This window comes from Monodelphis domestica, chromosome 1, assembly GCF_027887165.1.
Source record: "Monodelphis domestica isolate mMonDom1 chromosome 1, mMonDom1.pri, whole genome shotgun sequence".
Lineage (NCBI taxonomy): Eukaryota > Metazoa > Chordata > Mammalia > Didelphimorphia > Didelphidae > Monodelphis > Monodelphis domestica.
Window position 1 is genome coordinate 169,840,729 of NC_077227.1, and position 22,684 is coordinate 169,863,412.

The 22,684-nt window shown below is 36.2% G+C and overlaps 1 protein-coding gene across 1 annotated transcript in view; it reads right to left on the reverse strand.

Annotated features, from left to right (window-relative positions):
• The window catches only part of TEX9 (testis expressed 9), a 72,710-nt gene extending 58,882 nt beyond the window's left edge, over nucleotides 1–13,828 (reverse strand). The window contains exons 1-4 of the mRNA XM_016428574.2: nucleotides 13,674–13,828; nucleotides 13,514–13,578; nucleotides 10,767–10,830; nucleotides 9,683–9,759 (exon numbers count right to left, since the gene is read on the reverse strand). Coding sequence (XP_016284060.2) covers nucleotides 9,683–9,759; nucleotides 10,767–10,830; nucleotides 13,514–13,578; nucleotides 13,674–13,727 — 260 coding nt within the window. The 5' untranslated portion in view covers nucleotides 13,728–13,828. The remainder of the gene's footprint in view (nucleotides 1–9,682; nucleotides 9,760–10,766; nucleotides 10,831–13,513; nucleotides 13,579–13,673) is intronic.
• Nucleotides 13,829–22,684: the final 8,856 nt, after the last annotated feature.

Sequence of the window (22,684 nt, forward strand, 5' to 3'; positions counted from 1 at the left end):
CCAACATCAACATTTACATTGAAACCGCTCTCTTCAAAATTATAAAAACTGACAAATATGATGCACCTTTCTCTGATGATCATCCTTCTCAACTTGTCTCCTGCATACAACAATGTTATTCATCCTTTACACCTGAATACTTTCCCCTTTTGAGGTTTTCATGAAATTGTTCTCTCCTGGTTCTCCTCTTGCCTCCTTTACTGGATAATCAATTATCCATAACAAACCCCTAACTGTGGATAACTCATAGCTCTGTCCAAGATCATCTCTTCTTTCTCTATATTTTTTCTTTTTGTAAACTCACAGGGTGCCAAAGGTTTAATTATCATCTCTATGCAAATGATGCCTAAATCTATATATCCAGGCCTAGTCTTTCTCCTGACTTTCCTCTACATCACCAATTATCTATTAGACATTTCAAAGTAGATGTCTAAGAGATATTCAAACTAAGTAATCTGGTTTCCAACATCAACATTTACATTGAAACCACTCTCTTCAAAATTATAAAAACTGACAAATATGATGCACCTTTCTCTGATGATCATCCTTCTCAACTTGTCTCCTGCATACAACAATGTTATTCATCCTTTACACCTGAATACTTTCCCCTTTTGAGGTTTTCATGAAATTGTTCTCTCCTGGTTCTCCTCTTGCCTCCTTTACTGGATAATCAATTATCCATAACAAACCCCTAACTGTGGATAACTCATAGCTCTGTCCAAGATCATCTCTTCTTTCTCTATATTTTTTCTTTTTGTAAACTCACAGGGTGCCAAAGGTTTAATTATCATCTCTATGCAAATGATGGGTAAGTAAGTACAAAAGTGAACTCATAATCTTTCTCCCAAACTCCTCTTTCAAACTTTCCCTTTTAAGTTGAAGGCCCCACCAACTTTCACTGTCCCAGGTTCACAATCTTGGCTTTATCCTGAAATCCTCACTCTCCTTTACTTTATATATCTAATCAATTTCCAAATCTTTCTGTTACTGCCTTCACATTATCTTTCATATAGGATCTCTTTTTCCTATTCACACAGTCACCATTTTAGTTCAGGCCATCAATACATCTCACCTAGATTATCATAATGGCCTCTTACTTGATCTGGGCTTCAATTCTCTTCCAACTTCAGTCCACCATCAACCCAAATGACAAAATGATTTTCTTAAGTGAAAATCCAATCATTTCATTCTTCTAACTCAAACAATTGCAGTGGTCTCTCTATTCCCGCTAGGCCCCAAAACAAATTTCTCTTTAAGTCCTTTACATTCTAATCCCAATTTATCTTTTCAGTCTCACTGGACTCTTACTCTTCCTGTACTCTGTATCTCACAGTAAAAACTGGCCTTTTCTCTATTACTTTCTCTCCCTCTCTTTTTTAAATATGTCACGTTATCCTTTTTTTTATCATATACTTAAGTAACCACTACCACCACCACCACCACCACCAAAAAAATTTAACTAAACAAATGCATTAGAAAAAATTATGTACTAAATCACAAACTCCACATTATTTGTAATTTGTTTAAAATATGTAAATTATATATGTATGCTCATATAAACATCCTCTGCTTTTTAGTTCCCTTTGGATTTGTTTTACTTGGATACTTTTTTTCTCTTGATTTTATGGCTGTTATTTTTTAATGTAATTATGATATGTAGTATTCTTATTCTCTTCATATATTTCCCTTATAGTTCTAATATTTGTAATTTCTAACAGCACAATACTATCCAGTACATTCAAATATCACACCATTTCTCCCATTCATTGCATTGGTGTTATTTCCAGTTATTTTGTCATAACAAGGCTTCCATGAATATTTTTATACATACATAGCTTTTTACCCTCCCAATAATGCACTTTGGGTCTAATCTTAGTAATGGAATCTCCAAGTCAATGATTATGAACAGCTTTACAGCTCTTAATGTAGAATTCCATTTTGTTTTCTAAAAAAAAATTTTAAAGCTGTTCTAGCAATGTAATATTAGGCCTGTTTCTCCATGTTTTTTCTCTATTACTCTCAACTACAAAATTCCATTTCCTACCTCATAGTCTCTTCATTGGCAGTTTCTCAGGCCTGGAACGTACTCCTTCCCTTTCAGAGTCCTTCTCTCTTTCTAAGAGGTAGCTTCTTGAGTCCCTCATTTCTGGTAGCCTCCTTCCCAATCTATGTATTATGCACTTCACCATTGTATATATCTCTTACTTTTATTTATTCTGTATAGATTTATATATACATATATATGTTCTTCCTCATTAGAATGTATGTTTCTTGTGAATAGTGATCATTTCATTCCTTGTATCTGTATTACTAACACACTGCCTAGCACATAGCAGGCACTTAAATGTTGGATTGACTGCTGAGCCCAGCTTCCACTTAACCACAAGGAATATGTATGTATATCGGTGGTAAAAAATACTTTCATCATTTTTGAAGTAGATTTAGATGCAGCAAAAATGTATTGAGTACCTACAGTATGCAAGAATAGCATTGTTTTGTACTGAAATGAATATTCTGCATGCCAAATTACTGGTTTTATAACTGAAATAATTTCCAATATCCAAGAACTATGCTTTATAATTGGTAACATTTATCTGTAAGAAATAGTGCAATTAAAAAAAGCCAACTTGTATAGGTAAATAGAAGGTTCATTTCTAATTTGTGCTTCAAGAAAATTTAGCACAAGAAAACAAAACATCTATTTTTATTCTTTAGAATAACATTTATTTTTATACTTGTGAAATGAGTCTCTCACTTCATTTCACAGAAACAACAGATTAGTAGTTAACCCTCTTTAGCTTTTTAGTTCACCACTGGAAGGGATGTGCTTAAAGGTCTTTTTACCACTGATATAGAAGTACTCATATCAGTACCAACAATAATAACTAACAGTTAATTTTTAATTATATTTTAAAATAGTAATTTCAAGTTGCAACTTTTAGGAATTGTATGACTTGAAGCTTTATGTTCCAGAAATTTCTGTGGTGAAGAGACATTTTAAATACTGATGTATCAGATACAGTATTTTTGTTATTTCTAAATATTAAGCAAATGTTTTTATAGCACACATCACATGGTGAATACAATTAATTAAATATTATTTTAAATACTGTTGTTGTTTCCTGCATATAAAATATTGAAGACCTGATTTACATTAAAAGAATAGCTAACAGAGGGGTAGTAAATCATCCTCTGGTAGTAACTCTTTTCTATTTCATTTACTGCTATCATGCTTTCTTTAACCTTCCACATGTAACAGACACCATAATCTTTCAAGTATTATCATCTTTTTAATTTAGGCTATTATTTTTGTATATGAGAACAAGAAAACTATGCCAGCATCACTAAGGACTTTGAAACAATCATAATAATTGAAGCTTGTCTCTGAAAGAATGCGCCCCTCAACAAAAAGGGTTTGTGAATCACTGCACAATCCTCTTCTCCCTCCCCAGACAATGCCATGCTGAGATGTAAATGGGGAGATATTAAGTATTCTAAACTATGAACTACTATAGATTTTTAAACAATGTTCTACAAGTCCAAGGGATTGTCCTGTAAAGAGGAAGTGTGTATATGAAGGAAACTGAGAAGCCTAGAATGGAATCCAGACAACAGATCTTCAAAGAGTTACAGTGCTTTAGACATAAAAGAATCAGAATTGGATGGAAACAATCTAGGATACAAATGTGAGAAAAACAGAAAATAGTTTATTGTTCTTGTTATAATTTTGATGTGGTCATTTTTACAGTATCAGAAACTATTAAGTTTTTTGAACTTCCTATTCTAATCAGGCATCCTCAATGATGCATATGAGAAAATTTGAAGCCACGTGTGCCTGGATATTGGATAGGAAAAATGAAAAAAAAAAACAATCTCCACATCTAAATTCTATTTATAGTTCTTATAAGAAAAGGTCTTATAAGAAAAGAAGCAAAATCAAGAAGAGTTTTTTGAAGTTTAATGAAGACTAAGGAAGGCTAAGGAGTACAAACTTAAGAAGAATATAACTGGCAAAGTAAAGAAAGGTGAATGGAACAAACTGGCTTATATTAAATTAAGAATGTATTAGTAAATGGGGCAAAAAGATAGGAAGATGGAATGAGGTGGGAGGTAAAATAGGATTTGCTAGTGGAGTTAAGAATACAAAAAGAAACCTAGGTGGGGCTGACTGTCAAGTTCATAAAAAGTGACAAATGTCTGTTAAAAATAACTAGGAATTTGGGGGTAAAATTAAACACTAACAAGTAACTTTTTTTAAAAGTTGGAAATTTCAACCAGAAAGGGGCTCAGAAATTATTTTAAAGTAACTTATACTGAGTGTTCAGTGTTTGTATTTCTGCCAGATAAGTGTAATATAGTGATGTCATAAGCAACTAAAACTTTTGGTGATTCACATGGCTACAAATGATAGTGCCAGATGGAACAAAAAAAGATCTAGGACATATATATTTTTAAAACTGGTATAAGTTAAGGCTGATATTCTACAATGACCTGCACTTATGAAAGCACATAGTTTGTCCTCAGTGAAAAAAGAAGTCAGATCTCAAGTTCCATATTGCATTTTGAAACTCGCTTTGATTTTGTATCTTTTTACCACTCTTGAATTTTGTTTTTATTATGGATTACATTTATTTCTATCCATATCAAACTGATGCCAACTCACCTATTTTCACACAAAAAGGACTCGCCTGAAGTATGTTTCCTTTTGTCACCCTGCTTAATTATTCTATAGATTGTTTATGAATAGAAAAATAAAAAGTTGGCTGTGTCTACAGCAATAATGTGCAAACTGCCCTCAAGGAGCTTACAATCTAAAATGGACAATACCAATAGAGATATACTGAATAAGGCATTTTGTAAAATGAGGAAATTTTTTTTGTTCCTGTTGATATATCTGAGTGAAGAAGCACAAGGGAGGTCAGGGTCAAAATGAAAGGAGGTAGAAAAGTGGCTGCATCTTCAGGTGGTTGTATATTCAATGAGGATCCCTTTGGTAGCTGGGGGTACTTCTAAAATGAGTGGCTCTCAAGCATAAGGAGATGGACAAAAGAAATCCCACATAGATAACTAACAACAGAGAAAATATAGAGCTATTCAATTCTTACTTTACTCCTGTTTTCAGGGAGACTGATTTCTATGCTGAAAATGCTGTAACAAAAAAAGACTAGCAAGAAGTTGATATAAGTATATGTATTATATATTTAAGTAATAAGAACACAGGGGGGAAAAGTAGTTGACCTTGATAATACAAGTCACCTGGATCTACATGATATCCTGAGGTACTAAAAATTTTTATATATTTCACTGCTAAGCCACTGTTGATGATGTTGGAAAAACTAGAAAACTCAGAGAAGAGGCATCAAAGAGAAAACATATTGTATTACATTTCAAAAAGGAGGAGCATTCACAGACTCTAGGCCAATGAATTTGACTTCAATCCCTGGGAAATTTTTAGAATGGATCATTAAAGAGAGGACCTAGACAAGGAAGCAATAATTTTAAAGTGTGACCAGAGTAAAAAAAAATGAGTGACCATTAATAACATGCCAAACTAACCTTATATCCTTTTTAGGCAGGGCTATTAAAATGGAATTTCAAGGGAATGCTATAGAAATAGTTTATCAAAGCACTTGATAAAGCATCTCTGACTATAATTGTGGAAGAGATAGACAGATGTGGACTAGATAATATAATTAGATATATTCAGAAATGGTTCAATAGGCATCCTTGAAAGAACAATTGATGCTTAGATTAGCAGTTCTCCAATGGAATTGCCTCAGGCATCAGTCTTTAAATCTGTGCTGTTAAATTTTTTATCAATAACTTAAAGACATAGATAACATGTTTACTGAATTTGCAGAAAACTGAGTGCTGATTTCTTGACTTGTTTAATGATAAAGCAAGGAAAAAATAATAAAATGGATGACAGAATCAGGATCCCCCCAAAATCCTGACAAGTTTTGTCCCTGGATTGAATCTGGTTAAGGGATAAGGATAAATGTGAAGTCTTGTACTTGGTTTAAAAAAATCTATTTTACAGGTACAGGATGGTAGAGACATGGTTGGGCAGCAGTTTGAAAACTATCTGGGGATCTTAATGGGCTCAAATCTCCATGTGAGATTCAAATTTAAAGGAGCAGAGGAGATACTTTTCACACTTGTGGATAGGGGGAGAATTCTTAACTAAACAAGGGATAGAAAGGATCACAGAAAAGAACAGACAATTTTGATTACATAAAATTGAAAAGGTTTTGTACAAAATCAAGGCAATTAGGAGAAGCAAAGATTAAAGGAAAAATATCTTTGCAATAAATTTCTCTGATAAAGGCATTATAATGAAGATATATATGAAATTGGTAAAACTAGGGAAGAGGCACTCTACAAAGGAAGAAAGGCAAGCTATCAATAACCACATAAAAATTCTCCAATTCACTAAGATAAATGCCAAGGTTCTACTTCATACTCATGAGATTAGCAAAAATGACAAAAAGGAATATGACTATTACTGGTGGGAGTGTGGGAGAAAAGGTATGCTAATGTGCAGTTGGTACTGTGAAATGATCCAACCATTCTGTAAAGCATTTTGGAACTATACTCTCCAAATTATTAAAAAGTGCATACTCTATGACTCGGTAATGGCCTATACTCAAAAGACAGAAAAAGACCTGTATAAAAAAAAAAATTTTATAATATCATTTTTTGTTGTAGCAAAGAATTTTTAAAAAGTGGATGGCCATTAACTGGGGAATGGCAAAATAAATTATAGCACATAAATATAATGGAATATTATTGTGTCATAAGAAAGTACAAAAGGGATGGATTCAGAGAATCATACTATGTTTGTATGAACTACTGTAAAGTGAAGAATAACCAGAAGAACAATTTGTACAACAATTTTAACACTGAAGGAAGTGAAAGATTTAAGATCTATGATAAAACACACTGACCAGTTATGATTCCAGGAGATGATGAATCAGGCTTTTTGGCAGAGAAAGATGGATTAGAAGTATAGAATCAGACATATTCAATTCAACCATTAAATGGGTTGGAATACTTTAATTGCATGTATTTGTTGCAGGGGAGGGTTTTTGGTGGGGAAGAAACTGCTGTTGTGGTGTGCTAGAAAGGTTGTAATGGTGACAGCAAAAAAAAAGGAGAAAGACAGGAAAGAAGGAAACTTCAGTGAAACATTGGAAGTGAGCAGAGGGAGATTCAGAGGAGAATACAGACAAGCCCGACAATATTGGGAATTACACGATGATTTTGATATATATTTTAAAAGATGTAAGCTGGGCATAGTGAAAATCCATAGTGTTGTGCTATGGGATACTCTTTCACTTGTTCATCTTTGTGTTAGGGGAATGTGTTTGTTGATATTTGTCAAGTTCTTCATAAAAAAAGAGAAAAAATTTTAAAGAAAATATGTAGATATGATTTACTATTTATGTATATTGTTCAGTTGTAACTTGGTTCTAGCTTCTCTTCATCAGTCCTACTATTTATTCCTCTTCACCTCTTTAGCTTACTACCTACAACAGCTAATCAAAAGACTCCCTTCTCTTCTTGGAGACTCCTCTACTGCTCTACAATTGTTCATTTAATTTACTTTCTAACTTTTTTGCATGTCATTATTTATCTCAACACCTTGTTAGCCTCTCCTTTCATCCTTCTCTAAGCCTCAGAGGAGTGTGAATGCTAAATCTTCCCAATTCTAGAAGCACCTTCCACACTTACCCCTTCTCTTGGTGTCTCAGGCAATTCTCTAAAACTACAAGTTTCAGAACAAATGCTAATCTGCCTTGGTAGAGGGTACTTTTTCCTCCTGGCATTCTCATTACCATCATATAACAGGGTCTGGACCATTGTTGATTATGATAACACATTTATACAACAAGTGATTTCCCTTATAACCCTGTGTAATACAAATATTTTTATTCTCACTTTATAAGTAAGTAAACCAAGGCCCAGAGAGGTTAAAAAGGAATTGTTCATAGTCACAAAGATTGTAAATGTTAGATCTAAAATCTGACCTCACATCTCTTGACTGAAAGCCTAGTGTTTTTTCCATCATACTCCAATTTCCACAAATATAAACATTTTCTAAAATTCCTAATTGGTTCTTATAATGTTAGTCAACCATTTCAGTCCTGTCTGACTCTTCCTATCTCCATTTGAGGTTTTATTGGCAAAGATACTGGAGTAGTTGGCCATTTTCCAACTCGTTTTCCAGATGAGGAAACTAAGGCAAAGTTAAGTGACTTCCCAGAGTCACATAACTAGTAAGAGCTTGAAGTCAAATTTGAACTCAGGTCTTCCTGACTCTAGGCCTGAGGCTCTATCCACTGCACCACCTAGTTGCCCTTATAAATTTATAGATCCTTAAAGATGATTACTGTCTTTTACTTATCTACTTAAGAACCCTTATCTCCTTTCTTAGTATCAGGTCTAAGACAGAAGAGCAGCAAGAGCTAGGCAAATAGAGTTAAGGGACTTCCCAAAGTCACACATATAGGAAGTAACTAAGGCCACATTTGAATCCAAGCCCTACTGACTCCAGGCCTGTGCTCCCTAGCTGCCCTGGTTACTGTCTTTTAAATAGCTGTTAATAAAAATGCAGCAGTATTTGATTTCATATCTTTCAAATTGCACCAAAGCCACACATTTGCCTCTCGTTGACAATTAAAAGATCCTTGCAAATATTTTTTTACCAATTATATCAGTAGTTTAGATGAATGTGGATAATAAATATATTTTCTTTATTAATTGTAATTTACTTTATATATTAATTACATAATTACTCTTCAAAACAAAGGACTCAAAAATTCATGCTTTAAAAATTTTTAATATAATCCCTTAATCTCTGAGAGATGTCATTGCATAATGGATAGAAAACCAGCCTTGGTGTCAGAAAGACATCAGTCCCAGTTTTGCATCTGACTCATATGGATTGTATGTTTTGGGGCCAATCATTTAACTTCTCAGTGCCTCAGGCAATTAACTAGTTAACACTTATTGCAGAATAGATGTCAACCTGCATTGTTAGAATGAATTTCTTCTTCAGGAGTCTCCTGTATCACTTAAATCATGTTCCATTCCAAAGCTGCAGGGGAGACTCGCCATTGCAGTAGATGAAGCCCCAGGCCTGGAGTCAGGAAGATTCATCTTATTGAGTTCAAATCTGGCTTCAGACAGTTACCAGTGTGTGAGCTTGAACAAAGTATTTAACCTCTATTTGCCTGTTTTCTCATCTGTAAAATGAGGATAATAATAGCACCCATCTTAAAAGACTGTTATAAGGATCAAATGAGATATTTGTAAAGCACTTAGTAGGTGATATATATTGTTATAACATATATAACATGTTATATAGTTGTTTTCAGTCATATCTGGCTCTCCATGACCCCATTAAAAGTTTTCTTGAAAGATACTAGAGTGGTTTGCCATTTCCTTCTCTAGTTCATTTTACAGATAAGGAAACTAAAGCAAACAGAGTTAGGTGAATTGCCCAGAGTCACACAGCTAGTAAGAGTCAGGTCAAATTTGAACTTACTCCAGGCCTGGTAATTTATCTACCATACCACCTAGCTGCTCCCAAGTTACTATATAAATGTTATTTATAATAATTATTATTATTGTTTTTAAATGCATTCCCTACCATCTGTAAAAAAAATAAAGTACTTACTTGGTAACATCTTCATTCTTCTCATAAGGTTTAGCTGGAGATGAAACTACTTTGGACAGTATCTCATTTTGATCTCTCTGATTAAGAAATTGAATGAGAATTGTAAGTATACTATATGGTAAAAGTATGCCAGTAATTCTAGCATGGTTCCAATCTAAGCTGCCAGTTTTGCCTAGAAGGTGATCAGGAGACAACAAATGCCTTCCATTGGTCATTCAAGAAGATAAGACCACAAGATGGTTCCCTTTACCTGCTCTGCCTTGTTGGCATCTTTCTATGGCACCACTCTGCCAAATTGACCAAATCCTCCCCTGTTAGAACTAAGTGTAGAATACAAAATAGCAGAGGGGATTTGGCCATTTTGATTATTCCAACCATGTATTGTTAATATTGTTATATTTTGTTTTTTGTTGTTTAAAAAAACAACAACAAAAGAACAACCCTTACTTTCTGTCTTAGTGACAACTCTAAAACAGAAGGGCAAGGTCTAGGCAAACAGTTAAGTGGCTTGCCCAGAGTCATACCGCTAAGAAGTATCTGAGGCTACATTTGAACCCAGGTACTTTTAACTCCTAGCCGGGCACCTGATGTACTAGGCCATCTAGCTGCCCCTTTCAATTTTATTTTGATAGATTCATTTAGATCTTATATTAGGAGAGTAAATTATCTGGGATCATTCTAAGAAATGAAATAAGAATGGTGCTCCTAGTAGGCAGGGACAATACAAACCAAAAAGAGTTAGGATGTTTCAGGGGAATTTATCTATACTCCTAGATAGACCCACAGAAATCGAGGGACCAAGGAATGTATGCCAGCAGAGGAAAAGTGGCTGTTTGTTTTTCATTTGCATCAAGCTTCAAAGGCCACCTGGTGGCTTACTCATATATACAATCCTAAAGCAGGTAATTTACCAAGTAAGCTAATCACCTGATACAGAGACAATTGTCCCTGAACATTACCCAAACTCAAGGGGGAAAGAGGGTGCTAAAGAGTAAGGGAGGGAAGTTTTATAAATATCTTAAAATTTGTTCTAAACCCAAATTAAAATTTTGCCTTACTGAGGCTAATTACAATATTTACTTACTATTGCGTCTTCTGCTTGACGAACTAATGCAGCTGTTTTTTTTTCAAGTTCTGCATTTAAGCGTCTAAAATGCATAAAATACTATTTATCTAAGAGTTACTGAAATATCCAATGGAGATCAAAATGATTAAATGAAAATGCTATAATTAGTAGGTTAGCTTATGATGCCAACAATGGAAGAGACTATCATACCAAAATATAGTCATTTTAAAAAATTCAAATAAATTATTTTGAAACCTCCTAAAGAGCCATATAGCCAATTCAGCAGGAATAAATAAGGTGCCAAAGATTTGGTATTAGTAATTATTTGGTTCAGAAATCACAAGGGAGACATCATCCCCTCACCCCCAATCTATATTTTGTTTCCTTAAACAATCCAGTGTTGAAAAAGTAAGTCAGTCAACAAACATTTATTATATATTTACAATGTGCCAGGCACCATACTATGTACTGGGTAAGCAAAGCAAAGCAAAAAACAGCACCTGTTTTCATGGGGCTCACAGTGTAATGGAGGAGTCAACATGAAAATAACTATGTACAAAATAAAGATAGATTGATATGATATGATATGATAAATTGGATATAATCACAGAGGAAGACTTTATCATTCAAAGAGATTGGGAAAGGCTTCTTTTAATTTTAACTGGGACTTGAAGAAACCTAGTAAATGAAGATAAGGAGGGAAAGAATTCCAACCATACAGATAGTTAAAATGCAGGGAGTTGGGGGCAGCTAAGTGGATTGAGAGACAGGTCTACATAGACAGTCCTAGGTTCAAATTCAGCCTTGTATACTTCTTAGTTGTGTGACCCATAGCAAGTCAGTTAACCCCCATTGTCTAGCCCTTACTGTTCTTCTGTTTTGGAACACACACTGATTTTGAAGGAATTTAAGGTGTTTGTATTTTTTTTTTAGAAAAGAAAAAGAAAAAATGCAGAGTTGGAAGGAGAGTACCTTGTGCAAGAAAATAGCAAAGTTAGTTTCGTTGGACTGCTTTTTTTCTCTTTTGTTTTGTTCATTATTATAAAGGGTGGATTAATAAGTAAGAAAGAAAGGATAAATAACAATAAATAAAGGTAATATTAAAACAAAAGAAATCAATACATTTTCAAATTGTCTGTTAGTATAACTTAGAAAGTGTTCCATACTCAAGTGGATTTGTGATCTCAGAAGTTTGTAGGTTCTCTCCAATTATGCAGGTTACAACTCATATCATTATGGCAAAGTACAAGAGAACCATGGTATCAGAAAAAGGAAGACTGAAGTCTCTCATTCCCAAAGTGACTCTGTGGACTTCTGTCATCCTAGGCCATTTCTTGTTAGCACTGAAAAAATAGCTATATTTTAAGACCACAGGGCTAAGATTCAGTATAACTTTTGATGAAAGTACCTAGCAATTAAGCAATAAATATTTATTAAGTGTCCAGTATGTGTCAGGCACCCTGACACTTATGCTTTGTACATAAATGATTAATAAATCATTGTTGGAATAATGAATAGATAGACTGTACATGTGTACATGTGCAATACTAAAGATCTAAAAGGACAATCTACAGAGGCTGGAGAAGGTTACTCTGGGAACCTGCCTCAAAAATTCCCTTCCACTTTAAAAGAGGGACTGAAACCAAGCCTAAAACGTTGTAGTTGTACTAGACAGTGATCATGAAATTAATTGACTGATTCAAGTCTTCAAAATCATCATTCAGAAGTATTCAGAATTCAAACTCTTCACCTATTATTGTTCAGCATCAACTTTCAAAGACTCCTTCACTGGGGGAGGGGAAGATTATAGGTCAAGCCCTCCCTAACACCCCCAAGAACAAATATAAAATTTCTGAACTTCAAAGGCCTTAATATCCTGTCCCACTCCATTTCCACCTTTCCAGTCTTCATCTTTTTTTTTTTTAACCTTCCCCTTCTGTCTTAGAACCAATACTGAATATTGGTTCCAAGGCAGAAGAGTGGCTAGGGGCTGGGAAATCATGACTTGCCTAGAATCACACAGCTTGCCCAGAATCACACAGCTTGGAAGTGAGACCACATTTGAACACAGGAACTCTCATCTCTAGGCCTGGCACTCTATTCACTAAGTCACCTTGTTTCTTACCTTTCCAGACTTCTTACACCATATATATTTTCCACCCACCAATAACCACCTCTCCACTCAGAGTGCAATTTAGTAGCCCTGGCTTCCTTGCTCTTCCTGCTATAATACAATACATCTCCAGTCTGGGCAATTTCTTTGGCTGGCCCCCAAGTCTGGAATGCTCTCCTTCCTCATCTCCTCCTACTGACTTCACCAGTTTCCTTCAAAACCCAATTAAAATCCCACTTTCTACCAGAAGCCTTTTCATGATCCCCCTTAATTCCAGCCCCTTCCCTAAGCGGTTCTCCCCAATTTATCTTGCACATATCTTTCTTGGTATTTCGTTATTTGTTTACCGTTCCCCAACCTGCATCGGAATGTGGGCTCCTTAAGGGTAGGGCCTGTCTTTTGCCTTTCTAGGCCTCCCCAGCGCTTAGCAACGAGCCTGGCTTAAGGTAGGCGCTTAATAAATGTTTATGGAATAAAATTCTCGACAGTGAAAGAAAGAAGGAAGAGACAGATGAGGAAGGGCAGGTGGGTGGATGGAGCCAAGAGAAGGGAAAGCCAGAGAAGATATTCTATCCAATCGCAGGAACCCGGGAAAAAACAATACAAACCCGTCCCCTCCCACTCCCGGTTCCCCGGGGCGCTCATTTCTTACAGATACTCTTCCTCCCTGTTTTGAAAGTCTCTTAGCAGCAGCGGGGTCTCGTTGGAGTCACACCTCTGAAACGAGACCATCATTGCCCTTCAGACACGATTCCGAGTGATTTTCCTCAAGCCCCCCATCCCACCCCTTCTTGACTAGAGCCCGGAGATACCCAGGAGTCTGCGGCCTCAGCGTCCAGCTTTGCCCTAACCTTCCAGGCCTCCATCTTCAGCAAATGTGTCGCGGTTACCCAGGCGACCTGTTATCTTCTCGCGAGATTTCCCTAAGTCTCTCCTACTGTCTCCTCTTCCTCCTTCCCCGTTCCGCAGCCTTCCAAATTCTTCCCTATTTCTGGATTCTCAGCTCATTTGGCGGAGTTAGGTAGGAACTCTAGGAGATACCCGGGCCTGGTCTCCTATGCTAGCGAGAGGCCGCTGCCTAAGAGTTTCCCTTGGTAACCCGCACCCTCTCTGTATGCATACTCAACAAATCTATCTACCTTGAGCCCAGGAACTTAAAACACAATTTCACAAGACTTTTTTATTTTGTTTCTTTGGAGTTATTAAAAAGGAGGTACAATTAGATCCCCGAAGTTATTTATTTCTAGAGAAAAGAAGTATAACTGCAATGAGAAAATAGAAGCACGTGCAAAAGTCCTTTTGTCAGTCTCCTGTGTGCTGGTGTCTGCTGAACAACTGAGGCTGACCGGTGGGACTGAGCTGGGGAAGTAGAAAGGATGCAAGACATACATTTCAGTTTAATCTGCATTGCTAACATTTCTCCTATCACTTTCCTAAATTTAGTCAATCAAAAAAAAAATAGTGAATTTGCGAGTTTCCGAAGTGCCAAAGCTCACAAGGAAAATTTAACCTAAGAACCAGTAGAACTCCAGAAGAACCTATCACCACACTAGTCCCAGAAGGCAAAAGTATAATTTAGGGATAAGCAGTTGGATCTAATGCTAAAGGCCAGAAAAGTTAATGGCTGGGTGGAATGAATGGTAAGTAGAGAAATCTGAGAGATCTTAAGAGTGCTGACCTCTGAAGGAGGGGGAGATTTGGATGGTGGAGGGGGTGGAAGACCAAGGGAGAGAGATCCAGCAAAAGTATATGGGAGCAGGAATGAGCATGTTGGTGCAAGAAGGAGACTGTAACCTGTTTGACTGGAGCAAAGTATGATTGCTGGGAAATAAAGGAAAACAAGGTTGGAGAGTCTGGGTGAGGCAAGATTCTGGAAAGCCTTGAAAGCTAGCGGAGGAGTTTGGACTTGACATTGTCAAGGAGGGAGGAGACATTTCTGTTCTTGAGCAAAGGTGGGGGAAAATGAAATGAAAAAAAAATATGACATATATTGTAAGGGACTTGGTTATCTAATTCAATCTCCCAAGTAGTACAGTAATCCATTCTATAAAATCTCTGGCAGGTGGGTTATTCACCCTAGACAAAATGGCATCAGAAAGGATAATAAATGGACTTTTCAAGTTATGCTTTGGTGGGGGAGGTAGGTGGAAAGAGCAGATTCATTGCTTGTTGTGAAGTTCACAGATCCCAGAGGGGGAAAAAAGCCTTAATCCTGTGTTTCATCCTCAGATTGACGATCAAAGAACAAAAAGATGGTTGAAGAAGATGACTGAAATAAATGAAGAAAGAGCATGAAGTTGCCTTAAATGAGTTTGTCACTTGATCTAAATCAAATAAACTATCTCCCAAGGTAGATCACAAATGCAAATCACAGAATCTTATATATGGGTAGAGATTTATGGGTCATCTAGTCCAGATAATCTGAACAAGAATGTGTTCTACAACATGTAGTCATCTAAACTTTGATTGAAGATTTTGAGAGAAAAAAAGCCACAACCTCTGAAGATAGCACATTCCTCTTTTGGATCACTTTAATTATTAGAAGTTCCTCCTTCCTTCAAGCCTAAACTGGCTTCTTTGCAACTTTTTATTGTTCCTAATTCTGCCCTTTAAGGAAAAGCAAGTCAAAACTAATACTTCTTGTAAGATGGCACATGATGGCCTATCATACTTAAAGATAACAATCATGGCTCTTCTAGGTTTTTTTTCCCCTTTAAGCCAGACATCCCCACTTTTTTTTAATCCATTTTTATATGGCACAATCTCCAGGTCTTTCACCATCCTGGTTTTCTTCCTCTGGATTTTTTCCAATTTACCAACTTCTCTCCTAAAATATAGTGGCCAGAATTCATATAGGATTCCAAAGGTGGTCCAACCAAGATCTTCCTAGATCCACAACTATGACTTTCAATGTAAACTAACATCATCTTAGCTTTTTCAGTTACCATATCAGACTGTTGAATCATATTGAATTTTTAGTTGGCTAAAATCCTCAGGTTTTTTTTTTCAGATGAACCACTTCATTTCCATATTGTACTTGTTCAATTTTTTAAAAATCCAAATGTAGTAATTATACTTATCCCTATTATTGTTGGTCTTTCCTTCCTTCCTTCCTTCCTTCCTTCCTTCCTTCCTTCCTTCCTTCCTTCCTTCCTTCCTTCCTTCCTTCCTTCCTTCCTTCCTTCCTTCCTTCCTTTCTTCCTTCCTTCCTTCCTTCCTTCCTTCCTTCCTTCCTTCCTTCCTTCCTTCCTTCCTTCCTTCCTTCCTTCCTTCCTTCCTTCCTTCCTTCCTTCCTTCCTTCCTTCCTTTCTTCTAAAACTTTTCTTTCTGTTTTAGTAGCAACTTCAAGACAGAAGGGCAAGGGCCAGGCAAATGGAATTAAGTGAAGTCACATACTCAGAATCAGACACCTGGTCTGTGGCTGGCCAGACCAATATCAATTTGGAAGGCATAACCACAGACTGGGCCCTGGCTCAAAGTTAGGGTTTTTCTATGTCTTTTTTTTTGCAGGTTAGCTATCCTGTTCAGGTTTGTGTCATCTGTAAATTTGGTAAGCATGCCATTTATGCCTTTAAGCAATTGATAAGTTATCATTAGACAGCACAGGTAGAAGGACAAATTCCTGGGTTGTAATAAAGGGCTTCCAATTTAACATAGAGCCATTAATGAGTACTTGTTGGGTCCATTTACTTAGATATAAACCAACCTAACTAATCTATTACCTAATTATCATGTCCACCCTCCCCAAAAGAATAGTGTAAGTACTTCCCCTTTTTAATAGAGACATTTTTATTTGCTAAAAGGGGCAAAAAAATAAAAGGAAATTTATGTGAGAAAAGCAGTCTGAGAGAATTCTGAGACCCTGGGAGGAAATCATCTCTCAGACAGATAGATTTAGAGAAACATTTTGGTTACCTGGGTAGTTTCTATTTTTGTAAATATTCATCTATTTCACTTAGATTGGTGAGGATCAGTTTGAAGCATCTCAAAAGCACAAATACTAACTGAAGGTGGAGATGGATACAGGCTTTGTTGCCCCTTAAATGACTTACCATGTGACTTTTCATATTTTAAAGGGATGGCTCAGAAACTATCAATCACAAAATTATCTATGGATTTTTTCCAACTTTGGTTGGAAATGGAGGACCATGTATAAGGAAACTCTTATTTAAGACATTAGAAACTATAGGAAACAGGAAATCAGATCATTGAGAGGGCATCACAAGAAGCTACAGAAAAGGGAACAAAAAGAAATGTTTTCAGAAGACAAAACAGAATCTTACAAGAGTTGAACAGAGCTGACAGGCAAGATCTGGTAGAAGGAGACAGAGAAAGACAGTGACAGAGAAGGAAAGAGGCCAGCAACAAGCATACACAGACGGTATAATAACAAGCAATTATAATTTGTCAAGGTCTTTCTCGGATGTTAGTTATCCAGAAATTAAGCAGCTGAGACAGTCTCTGCAAGGAGTAACATTCTACTAAAGCAAGCCTATATTAAATGAGGAACTGTACTCTTTTTGTGGTGGCAAAGAACTAGAAACTGAAGGGATGTCCATCAGTTGGGAAATGACTGAACAAATTGTAGTATATGCTTGTAATGAAATTCTATTGTGCTATAAGAAATAACAAATAAGATGATCACAAAAAACCTGGAAAGACACATGAAATGACACAAAGTGAAGTGAGCAGAACCAGGAGAACTTTGTAAATAGTAATAACAATAATATCAGATAATCAACTGTGGCAGACTTAACTTTTATCAATAAGGCAAGGATGCAGGACAACTCCAAGACGCATGACAAAAAAAAAGTTCTCTACTACCATAGAAGGAAAAGATGGAGTCTCAATGCAAATTGAAACATACCATTCTTCACTTTATTTCCTCCATGAATTTTTGTGTAGTATAAGCAGTATGTATCTTCTTTCACAACATGACAAACATGGAAATATGTATTATATGTACAACCTATATCAGTGATGGGCAATCTTTTGAGCATGGTGTGTCAAAATTCACCAAAAAACCAAACATAACTCAGGTGGTGTGTCACTTTGAGAAAAAAAAACCATAATTTTGCAATATTTATAGTTTAAGTAACAAAAATGTATAATTGTAATATATAACTGTATTTAATAAACCAAAAACTAATTGTTTAACTCACCTGCTTAGTGACTTCTTTGTTCATCTGTCAGTCAGTTTCTTTTATTGGTCTTGATATTATTTAACTTGTATGGGGTGTTGTGAATAAGATGAGTGAGGAAAAAGGGGAATTCTTTAACTAACCAGCCTGTTAGTGACTTTTTTGTTGCTGAATCTTCAATTGAAGGTTGGTATTTTGTAAACTTCAAGTCTAAGCAAACGCTATTAACCTCATCTGTCAATCTGTTTGTTTTGTTGGTTTTGATATTATTTAATGCTGAGAATAAGGTCTCACAAAAGTATGTAGAGGGAAAAATTGTGAGTAAAGCCATTGCTATATTTTTCAGGGTATTAAAAGTGTCTGGTAATTGGTTCCAGGCACTCCTCCCTTACTCATGGGCTGGAGCCCCAGTCTTCGATGGCCCAGCTCCACCCCTCCCCTCCCCAGCTGTCTGGCCCCGGGGATGGAGTGGGGGGTGGGGGGGTGGGGAGAGCAGTGGCTGCCACCCACCAACCTGCCTGCCTGCTGCTTCTTCCGCTGGTGTTCCTTCCCCTCCCCCCCACTACAGGAGCCCCGGGTGACCCAGCCAGCTGGCACACACCACCTGCTACTTGTCCCCTGCCCCCTGGCCAGCACATGGAGTAGCCCCCCCCCCCCCCCCTTCTCCAGGCCAGGGCATGGCCAAGACCACAGCTGCAGGTGTGCAGCTACTAGGCGGCTCCTGGATCCCAGGCAAGCTAAGCCTGCATGTGGCCACGTGTCATCGAAAATGACTATGCCTGTCAGTGTCATAGGTTCACCATCACAGACCTTTAAGAGGAGAATGTCGAGAGAAAGAGAACATGAATTGCAAACATCAGAAAACAAATATTAAGAAATTATAATTACATGTAATCCAGAAAAAAAATTATAATAAGAAAAAAAGAGGAACTGGAGAATAACATGAAGATATGGTTCAGAACTGGAGGGCCCAGGCAAGAAAAAGTGAAAATTCACCAATCAGGACTGGAGGGCCCAGGGGCCTGACTCTGATTTTATGGAGGGATTGAAAGATAGGCTGCATGGTGAGAAGATAGTGGGATATAGGAAGCTGTTTGATTAGAGAGGTTGTAGTTACTAGAAGCTTATTAGAGAAACCAGAATCCTCTAAGTGAAGAGCTTGCTAGTGCTCATTTCCCTTTCTACAGCCTAGAGAAAGAAATGGAAACTCCAGTATTTTTGTCAAGAAAAGGGGTCACAAAGAGAGAGGCATGATTGAAAAATGACTAAACAGCACAGCTTGAATAGGGGAAATCCTTTAGAGGCTCTACTAATTGCCCTCTACTATCTTGTCTTAAAAGGGAGAAATTCCTCAGTGGAGGGGGCAAGAGATGCTTTGCAGTTCTCCAGCTTGTTACTGAAATGCCTTAAAACTACTTTAGCACCCAGCCAAAGTGTCAAACCTGAAAAGCTTCCAAAAGCTTAGGACTTCTGTTTAACTGAAAAGATGTAGTGTTATTGATCTACTAAAAGAACTTAACACTGCTTCAGTAGCCCAAAGGTAGCAGAAGCTTGGCTTTGTCCAGTGGGAGAGTGAAAAGGCTTAGAAGAGGAGTAGGTGAAATGTGGTACAGACTATTCCTTACCAGAGACAACTGGCATCCATGACTACAATCCAGAATAAGAAGCTGTCCAGGACACATGGACTTCCCTAATAGACTCGGTTTCTACAAATGAGTGTCCAATCTTGATCACAGACACAGTATGCATTAGTAGAATGTGACCTAGGTTTAGAAGTGAGAAGTATTTCTGCTTTAACAGTCTATTGGATAAATTTTAGGTTAGGATTATGATTTTTGTCTTTTTAAGTCAATTTTTACCTTTAAGAATTAGTGATGTCATTGTACTGCTCTGTATAAATGGAAGCACACTGATGAGAGCTCAAGAATTATAATGGTTAAGTGTTGACCAACCACCACCACCACCACCACTAGGATGACTCCTGGAACCCAGAAAGTTGAGTAGACCTTTCAAAGTAAGAACAGGAAGGCTGAGAAAGCCAGCCCCAAGCCTGGGGGGGGGGGGGGGAGGATGCCTGGGGAGATTTGGGGATCAGCACCCAAGCTAGAAAAATTGAGAGACTTCAACAAATGCTTTGCCATTAAGTAGGAATCCTATATCTAAAATGCCCTCCTGACTTGCCAGAGTAATAACCCTCTGAAAATTCTCAGTGATCTATTAAAGAAAACATGGAAAATGGAAGGAATGCTGTAGGATTAGAGAGAGGCATATGTACTTAAAAAATTAAAATCATTGGATTATGGAGGGCTAGCAGGGGCCTTCCATTATAATTCAATTTTCTCATTTTACAGACTAGGAAACTGATGATTATTACAAATTATACTTTAGTTAACTTGACAACTGCAAACTCTTGAGTGCAGGAACTGCTTAATTTCTGTCTTTGAATCTCCAGAGATTAACACTCTACTTTACAGATAATAGGCACTTAATAAATGTTTTTTTTTACCTGATTTGAATTTCATAATGGATTATTAAACAGATAGTTTATAAGCACTTAGAAAAGGAAGTGGAAATCAATCTTACCTCATTTCCTTTTTTTTTTGACATGGTTACTGAACTATAGGTTTACGGTGAAATGCTGTAGACAATGTATATCTGAATTTCAATAAGCTGTTCCAGAAAATCCTATGAACAAGATGGATAAATTTGGGCAGGACAATAGTAGAATTAAATGGATTGTTAAATTGATGGTAGTTACTGAAACCAAACTTAAATGTAGTGTTAATAGGTGAATTCTCCAAACGGAGTAAGTGATTAGAGAGCATAGATGATGGAAAACTAAACTTGCTGGGATACCTACAGTGAGGAGATAGAAGAAATAAGAAAAGGCAGCAAATAAGACATGAGAGAAACATAGGAACTGAGAGAAACAAAGACCAGAAAAGTGAAATGTCTTGGAATCCATGGAAGGAAAGAGTTTCAAGGAATGGAGGTCAGAAGTGTCAGTGGTAGGGGAGAAGTTAAGAAGAATGAAAAATGAAAAAAGGCTATTGGATTTGGCAAGAAGGGGCTTTATGGCATTTCAGTCACTGAGGATGATATATTATAACTACATTTAATCTCCAAAACCAACCAGTCTAAACTTTTCATTTTATAGATGAGGAAACCGAAACCCAGGGAACTTAAAAGACTTGCCCGAGATTATACAGACAATAAATAGCAAAACTAAGATTCAAGCCCAAGTTCTCCAATTATAGATTCACCTGTTCATTGGTATGACATTCCTTAAATTAAATAAAATCACAAAATATGTTTCTTGAATTTGCTTCATTTGTCCTGAAATTCATTTGATTTGGTTTATGGAAGGCAGAATAACTATTCTATAACTAACTCCCCTTTCTTGAATTTTAAGAATTTGTGATTATCAATATCAAGCAAGAGCCACATTTAGTCTCCATTAATCTTTAATTACCTATATGTCATCTAGATTGACTTCAAGATTCAGGGCAGATTGGGCCATACAGAAGTACTTTCATTTTTCAATCCTTTGATAAATAAAGTGTTAACAACTTAATGTGTACAAAAGTTGTTAAGCTCTAGTTGTCAAGCTTCTTAGTCTAGTTTGTTCAACACCGAAATTGTTGAGGTCTTCTTAACTCCTAAAAATATCATTTGTATTTTCCAGGTTACTAATATAATATTTATTGCCTTCCAAAGGGATTGGCACAGGAAGTTGTAGACAAGTTTTATTTTTATCTAAGACTTACCTTAGAAGTCCTTATAATTTCTCATGATGTTACCTTTGAAAAAAATTTTTTTCAGAGTTAATGTTTTTCCAAATGTAGTTTACAAGGTCAAAAATAAATTTTCACAATTCAATTTCTTAATTCATTTTTCTTAATTCTTAATTCATTTTTAAAACAGTAAATCATATTGATGTTTTTATTTAAGCACTAACCATCTTTGTATTGATAAATTGTTTAAGGAATTATAAGAATATTTGTGGTTTAGTTTTTTTTAACATTTTAGTCAGTTTCACTAGCATTTGACTATAGAGAAAGGTAGCAAACAAACAAGAATTAATGATTGTATGTGATTCTTGATCTCCTATGCCATTAAAGGTTTATTTATTACATTGAATGTGACCTGAACTGACATTAGTAGTTGGCAGTTGATTCCATAAAATAAGCATCACAATGAAAAATATGATTATCTAAGACTTCTTTAGTGTTATTTATAACTAGAACTTCATTGAATTGAAGATAAAAATGTTTTTAAATAAAGATGACATGTTAGCACATTATAGAACCATGGTATATTAGAATTGGAGGGGAACTTCCAAATCATCTAGCCCAATTACTTACATAACAAATAAACAAACCAGCACTCAGAGTATTTTTCCATTAATTTTCCTTAGAGATCTGACTACAGTAAGAGAGGCTTTCTCTTGTGCTTTAAGGCCTTTTAAAAACAATATGATAGGCATGATATTTTTATTGGGGATCATTCTGAGCCCACAGAAGAGCAAACGGAATCTTTGTGTGGAGGAAGAGAATGAACAAACCTAGCTTTGCAGGTTGTTCCAGGTCACATTTGAGTTGTTAATAGGAATACAACTGAATTTATGTAATTGGATTAGGCATGGATTAAGACACACAATAATTCAATTCATAATTAATTCC